Here is a 7,986-nt window from a genome sequence, read left to right as displayed (position 1 = left end):
CATTTTCAACTAAGATTCTAGGAGTGGCTTCCTCTTGATCCACAACCTCTTAGAACCCCAAACTCCTATCAACCTCATACTTGGAAATTCATCCTTGATGAAATCAACATCCTGTGGTTCAATTTCAAACACACTTCCATCGACCTATTCACTGATCAATACATATCCCTTTGAGTGGTCAGTGTACCTTATAAAAATACACTTCTTTCCTCTACGGCCCAACTTCCTGTATTTATGAGAAAAATCATGAACAAAGCCCACTAAAAGCCACGAGCACAAGTTACTCAAGTTGTGTTTCTCGTTGGTTCAAAGTTCATACAAAGTGGAAGGTACTGATCTAGAGAGCACTGGGTTAAGTATGGTGGCTCTACTCAAAAGTGCATACCACCAATATGATATTGGTAGGTTTGCTTGCGCCATCATCAACCTAACCATATTCTTCTCATTTTTGTCACACCATTTTGTTGTAGCTTATTCAATATTGTTAACTGTCTTTTTATTCATTTTTCATCATAAAGCCTTTTAAACTGCTTAGATAGATATTCGCGTCCATAGTGAGTTCCTAGAGCCTTTACAATCTTTTCTAACTAATTCTCAACCAAGCTCATGTATTGTTTGAAGTAATCCAATTCTTCATACTTGTGGGTGATCAAATTGACAAGACCATATCATGAAAAATCATGTATAAGTATGATGCAATAGACAGTCTCGTGCCTTGGCTGCACACTCATTGGGCGAAAAATATTTGAGTGGACTAATTGCAATGGAAAATATGTCCTCATTGCTTTTTCAAATAGTTTTATCTTTACTTTTCCCATCAAACAATGTTCACATGTAGGCAATGTGACTTTAGCTAGATTGCCTATAAGGCATTCTTTAGCTAATCTAGTCATCATTTCTTACCCAATATCACCAAGCCTAGCATTACATTTATTTGAGTCTAGATTATCCATGTAGTAAGTAAAGCAGTAAATTTATTCACATTTGAGTAATCCAAATTCATTATCATAAAACTGTCTGAAAGAAAAACATAACCGTAAAAAACGTTGCTAAAACAGATAGAAATACAATTGTTTTCAAACAAAATATGAAAACCAAGTCCAACTAAAGTAACTACAAAAGTAAGTTTCATCGGAATTCATGAGCAGCACATCATGGAGCAATAAAGTGCAACCGCCTTGCAAGTCTAGCTTGTAGGTACCAACTCATAGCACCTTCACGCTAGCTCTGTTCCCTACCTTGATGTCACAAGTCCCAGTTGCAATAAGAAAATATTTCACAAACCCAATTCTATCTCGCGCTATGTGCTCATTCACTCCTAAATCAATAGTCCAAGCATGCCCCCCTCCGCCCCCCAAACCCTGCACCCCAGGCCAAAAAATATATATAATAATCGTTACCAAGATGACGTCGTTTTTGTAACGAATAACGTTTTTTTAAAAATCAAATGTCGAAACGACTTCTTTTTTCCTTGGGGGAGGGGAGGGGGGGTGGTTAAGTTAACCCTAATTCCCCCTTCCCCCACAGTCTCTTATCTCTTCAATCTTCCCCCCTCACTCTCTCTTTCCTCTCTCGCTCTCTATGTCGTTGCCCACTTTCCCTCTTACAGTCACCGTGGAGGCACGGACCAAGTCCTCTTGTTCTCATTCTCCTTCTTGACTCATCTTCTTAGTCTATCAAACCCTCTCTCCCTTTTGTAGACAATGTGTATTGTGTTGAATTTGTATTTTGTAACTTTGTTGGTTTGTTCATTGTTTTCGATTCAATGGTTTTTTTTGTGATATTTTGTTATTTTTGTGGTATTTTATAATTTTGTTAATTAATTTTTTTCCCTTTGGGACAGCCGTGGGTGAGCGGTGGATGGGAATGCCCCCCAGTGAATTGTGAGTGGTTGGAAAGCGCGCAAAGAATCGAAACATTACCAAAGTAGAAGAATATATATGGAAAAAAAAAGAAGCTATGGACAAGTGAGGAAAATAGGAAAGAGACCAAGGGAGGAAGGGTAGGAAGGACGAGGGATGCCCTCTTGTCCTATAGGAGATGATTTTGAGTGTAGGTTTTACAGAGAAATTTACCTTTTATAATCGGTACTTGCCATTTCGATTTGTAGGTTGTATTTACGTGGGATCCTTGTCCAACCCGTAGATTTTTGTTTTCCTTTTTAATTAATATCCTTTGCATTTGCTTAGAGGTAAAAAGGAAAAAAAAATAGTGACCCCACTTGTTTGCTTAGAAAGAAGTGACCAACTCGTTTCCAGTCTCCAACTCTCCACTCTTTTCCCTTCCTTTTTTCCTTTTATTCTCCCGTTGATTCTTCTTCCCCTCAACATTTCCTTCTCAACTCTTTTTTCCTCTCGCTGAACTCTTATATACATCACCTTCGAAGGTAGAAGAGCCTCGTCCTGAATAAACCCAAAACCCCACTCCAAAATGACCGAAGAATGCAAATGCTCACACAAAGGCCGTACTCGAAAAGTTATCTGCACATGCATCCCTATCTTTCTCCTCTTAGTTGGTGCAACGGCCCTTACACTTTGGCTAGTCTACCGCCCCCACAACCCTCAGTTCAAGGTCATCGGCACCACCATCTACGAGCTCAACAGCTCGGCAGCGCCGCTCGTCACCACCAGCATGCAGTTCACGGTCGTCACAAGAAACCCAAACAAGCGCATCTCCATTTACTACGACAGTCTTTCAATTTCTGTATGGTATAGAAACCAAGCCATAACGCCCAAGGTGATGCTGCCTCCGTTTTTCCACAAGCACCACCGCATTGTGACAGTGTCACCGGTAGTTTGCGGTGGGGAAATACCGACGTCGGTGGAGGTGGCAAATGGGTTGGTGATGGATGAGGCGTATGGGGTCATGGGGTTGAGTTTGGTGTTGATGGGGAGGCTGAGATGGCAGGTTGGGGCTATAAAGACTGCGCATTATGGGATTTATGTGAAATGTGATGTGTTGTTGGACTTGAAGAAAGGTTTTGTTGGTCAGGTTCCCTTGCTTGGATCTCCAGCTGGATGCAAAGTTGATATATGAAAAATTGTATTTGCAACTTTCTATTTTCTTTTTCTGTATTTACTTTTGGCAAACATATATGTATGTGTTTTAGTTGTTCATTTGGAAAACTTTCTTTGCAATCCAATCTGTATCTGTAGAGACAGATCAAAGAAAGTTGTTCAGTCCAAAAGTACCAAGTTATAAGGCATGATATATATGAATTTATAAGGATGGTAGAAGGTTTCTACCTCTTCTTTGATCTCCTACTCCTAATTTCCCATACCTAATCCCATTAATTTTAATCTGCATTCATTCTCAACTCATACTTAAGATATTCTGGCTTTGGTCCTAATTTGACTGTATACACATTTGGATAATATTGCATGGCGCGGCTTTCCGAGCAGCAAATTAAACACCATTAATTTGTCTTGTAATTTCTAAATAACCCGAAACATTCCAGCTTATAATATCTATTTAATTTATTAATATCAAACGTAAAATGTAAAAATACTTGACAAATGTGAAATCGCTAAAAGTACTACTCCATATCCATTTAAATTTTAAGTGAAAAAGAAAGGATGATATGGTTTTACACATGTTCCATAAAGTTGGGTTTAAATATTCCATTTAAAGAACAAAGGTTCTTCAAATGGGAGCCATAGAAACTTTAGTACGAGAGCCCCATTAATGGGCATCGCATCTATCAGCAATATCGCAATATATATATATAGTTGATTGATTCCATATGTTAAGTGGATAAAGGAGGAATCGGATTCATACGGTTATATAATTACTTTAGGCCTTGGATTGAGAGTTGAGATGAGATGAATTGAGATGAAAGTTAAAAATTAAATAAAATATTGTTAAATTATTATTTTTTAATATTATTATTGTTTTGAGATTTCAAAAAATTAAATTGTTTATTATATTTTGTGTGAAAATTTAGAAAAGTTGTAATGATAAGATGAGATAAGTTGAGATCACTTCTCCATCCAAATGAGCCTTAATGATTTAACTAATGACATGGAGATGCCTTGGGAACCTGCTTGTAGAACCCAAAATCATCCTCCAAGAAAGTTTCCAAAATAAAAACTAGTGTTTAATTTATTTATTTAATTGTTTTGTGTAATAGTCTGCTAGAAATTTAATGGTGGGATTTCTATAGGCTTTAGGAACCTTGTGGAAACTCCTTAAGTTTTCACAAATCTAGCAATCGGGTTGGTTTTAGTTTATCAGCATAGTTAGTGTTATAACTCACTATGGCGTCTGAAATGTGATTTTATTTATTTGAGATAGTTAGAAATGTCAGAATGCAATATTGTCTGAGCTATTAGACTCTGAGGAATATTTAGAATTTTATAGCGCAATAATCTCATTTTCAGTTTTGGATGAAACGCTTTTTGAAAAACGCATTTTTTATATTTCGAGGCAATTCGGGGTTAAATTTCGATAAAGGAATTGCATAGTTAGTTAGTTGAGTGTCTATGTTTAGGATTTTTTAGTGCAAAGTTTATTTTTCTTTTTCCTAGAGTGAATAATAACTTCAATAGTAGCATCTAAGACAGTGTTTTCAAAATCACAGTGTGGAATGTCCAAACTAGGTTAGAGTGGTTTTATTTGGACACTTGACAAGATCTTAATCACACTTGGTGAATAGTATTGGACACTTGGCACTAAGAGGAACCATGAGATGGAAATGTGAAAGAAATCAAGGTGTGAGATCATGCTTCCTAACCAACAAAATTGTGCCAAACCAATGAGGGTTTCAACTCTAGTGAAATCCTAAATACTTAGAATTCAATTGAAACTCCAAAGGTTTGGATGAAACCGAAACCCTAAACAGTTTACCAAAACCCTAAAGTTGGCATCCAAAGCCTATTTGATCTTATTTCTAGCACTGTGTTTAATCACTTGATTAAATCACTTCCACATGCTGTTAATTCCTCAAATTCATGTTATGACATTATTATTCAACCCTTTATACCTTGAAAATTTGATTAGGCCAAAAACAAATTGGATTTAGACTTAATAGCATCTCAAACCCTAATCAAACCCTCTTTAAACCCTAAAATGAAGCCACTTGTGTAACGTCCGTCCATTAGGCCCAAGAATTTTGGCCACCTTGGCAAAATTTCTTGAGAAAGTTTCCATCCACTCAAGGCTGACCATCCATTGCTCATGACAGCCCCAAAGTCGTGCATGATGTGAAGGCCAAAGGCCACCTCACCACCACCCTTCTCTTGGAACTTCCATTGGCTGAAAACCACTCATTATTTGCACCTTTTTGTGACCTAATCACCATCCATCAAGGTGTCACTCGAGCCCATACTTCACTTTTCAGAAGTGTATTAGGCGTGCAAGTCTTTCACTCACTTTACCAATTTTCATTTCCTTTCTTGGAGAGAACACTTAGAAGCTCTCTTGGGCAAATTTCTGAGCCTTTTGGCAAGCCATTTTTGGAACCCTTGTAAATATTTTCTCACAATGACTCTTTCATCAAAGTTTTTCTTTTTTTAGTCTAGTTTTCGTAGGTACCTTTGTTTTGATTTGATGGTCATTTGACTCGTCAAAAGTTGTTATAACCTTGGAAAGGTCAATCTGAGCGATAATTTGGATAGTGTGTTGTATGTTGGAGTTTTTGACCAAGATAATGGACAAATCTTGGACCGAAATTTTTATGGAGGGTTTTTAACATGTTTATATTTATTTTGGGTGGAGATTAGTTGCATTATTAAAGCTTTTGATGAAATATTTTCTCAGATCTAGAAATTTAGAAACTGGAAGAAGAAAAACAGTTTTTGTTTTAAGAAAGTTTAGATCTTTTGTGATTTAATCTTATTCCAATGATTTTGATCTTTTTATCTGATGATCTTAAACCTTTTATATACATGTTAGGATGTTAATTTGAAGATTTTCGGTATTAGTTCCAAAGATATGAATTTCGGCTAGATCCTTGTTTTGGTTTAGTTTTAGCATGTGATTTTAAGTTTAATGCTTGGATCTACTTTAGGACACATTTTCAAACCATATGATATTTTGGTTTGAAGATCTCATCATGGTCTGCCTCAGATCGGGTGCTTGATCAAAGCAAGATTGAGAAAAAAATTCTATTTTTGGCTAAGTGTTGGACCCGAGTACTTCAAGTGAGATTTTGTGATTTTGTGTGACTCTTATGTGTTGATTCAAAGCATTTTAGTTATTAGGAATGTGTTATGAACATGTTTGAAGAAAGTTTTAGATTTTTGGAATTCTTGGAGATGTTTTGAAATAGGTCAAACCTTGAGATTCAAGGGTTTGTATTTTAGTTAAAAAGTTTGGTTCTTTTTACTAAAACGTTTTGTGTCTATGAGAAATATATTTTTGTTGAATGTTTTAAGCATATTTTTAAGCTTGAGATAGGAGGACCTTTGTTTCAATATTTCGGTTTGATCATGAGTTTTGAAGTTGGAAGTTTCGGTCCTATGATGTTTTTCATAGTTGTGTTTGGTTTTAAACTTTTCTCAGTTAATATTTGAGTTTAGGACAAAATTTACATAAGGAATGTAAATTTTGGTGATTTTTGGAGTTAGAATGTGAAATCCTTAAGTTAGGAAAAAAAGGTCATTTTCCCACGTGTAGAGGGTAAAATGATAATTTTACTCAAAGTTAGCAATTTTCATATTTCTAATAGTTAGTGATAAAATTTATAACTTTTAGAATCCATACTTACAATTTCTTGTATTTCATGCTTAATCCCCGTAATGCGACGATCACTATAAGTTAACTTTCAACTTATTGTCAGATTACTGTCTATGTGTGCTGGTAAGGGAACTGTTGGTTATGTACTTATGTTATCATATATATCATGCCATGCCATGTTACTACACGTTTATCTGTTATACATATTATATTCTGACATGATATATTCATTTTTTAAACATATTATATTTTTTCATGAAATAGTTATCTATTACACGTTATGCCATGTCACATAATACTGCTATCTGTTACATGTTATTCCATGTCACGTAATGTTATCTATTACACATTATGCTATGTCATGTAATGTTGTGTGTTTCACGTTATGCCATGTCGTGTAATTTTAGATGTTACATGTTATGTTTCATATTGTTTATCTGTTTCATGTTAAGTCAAGTGATGTATATGTCATGTTACGTTAACTCATGTATATATCACGTATATATTACGTTACGTATGTCAAGTTATCTGTCATTTCACTTCATGTCAAGTGATGTCTCGAGTATAGAGTGCCTCTAAAACATTATTTTCTCAGTCAATCATGCCAAAGATACTCATAATGTAATCATTATGATTGTCCGAATATCTCCATTTATAATTCACCGTGGTACTTATGGCGTAATCATTTTGATTGTTAGAATATCTCTACTCAAATGCTCCTGGCATAATCATTCTGATTATCAGAGTATTACTAGGTACTCATGGAGTAATCATTCTAATTGTTAGGGTATCTAATTAAAAATACTCATGGTGTAATTATTCTGATTGTCTGAATATCTTTGACGAAATATGTTGGGCGAAATCATTCTGATTGTTCACTATTCCTGAATAAATAATTGGCAAAATCATTTTGATTGTCAGAGTTCATGTTCACGCTCATGTTTAAGTTCATCTCAAGTTCAGTTTAATGAACAAGATTCCAAGTTCATGTATTTCACGTTCACCCTCATGTTATTCAAGTTCAATCATGTTTCAAGTTCACATTTTAATTCATGTTAAGTTCATATTCAGTTTCAGTTCAAGTTCAGTTTATGTTCAAGTTTGTTGTGCTACGTGCGGCAATTATGATGAATTGTACGGAAAAGAGAAAACAAGAAAAAACACACAGAATTTAACGTGGCTCGGTAGTGTGCCTACATTCACAGAAGCAGAGACTGAATTTTCACTAAGTATTAAATTAGGATTACATCATATGTATTTAGACTAAACCCTAGTAGTACAAGAGGTATTAGAAAATTCTAACAATACCCC

The 7,986-nt window shown here is 35.3% G+C and overlaps 1 protein-coding gene across 1 annotated transcript; it reads left to right on the top strand.

Moving 5' to 3' along the window:
* Nucleotides 1–2,293: 2,293 nt before the first annotated feature.
* On the top strand, nt 2,294–3,256 carry LOC108982134 (NDR1/HIN1-like protein 12). The gene has a single exon (XM_018953427.2). The coding sequence runs from the start codon at nt 2,431–2,433 to the stop codon at nt 3,034–3,036; it is 606 nt and encodes a 201-aa protein (XP_018808972.1). The 5' UTR covers nt 2,294–2,430; the 3' UTR covers nt 3,037–3,256.
* The last annotated feature ends 4,730 nt before the right edge of the window (nt 3,257–7,986 follow it).

This window comes from Juglans regia, chromosome 12 (assembly GCF_001411555.2).
Source record: "Juglans regia cultivar Chandler chromosome 12, Walnut 2.0, whole genome shotgun sequence".
NCBI classification, from domain to species: domain Eukaryota; kingdom Viridiplantae; phylum Streptophyta; class Magnoliopsida; order Fagales; family Juglandaceae; genus Juglans; species Juglans regia.
This window is presented reverse-complemented; position numbering and strand designations above follow the sequence as displayed.

Coding starts and splice junctions, on each gene's coding strand:
- LOC108982134 (XM_018953427.2), top strand. CDS start 2,431: ATGACCGAAGAATGCAAATGCTCACACAAAGGCCGTACTCGAAAAGTT.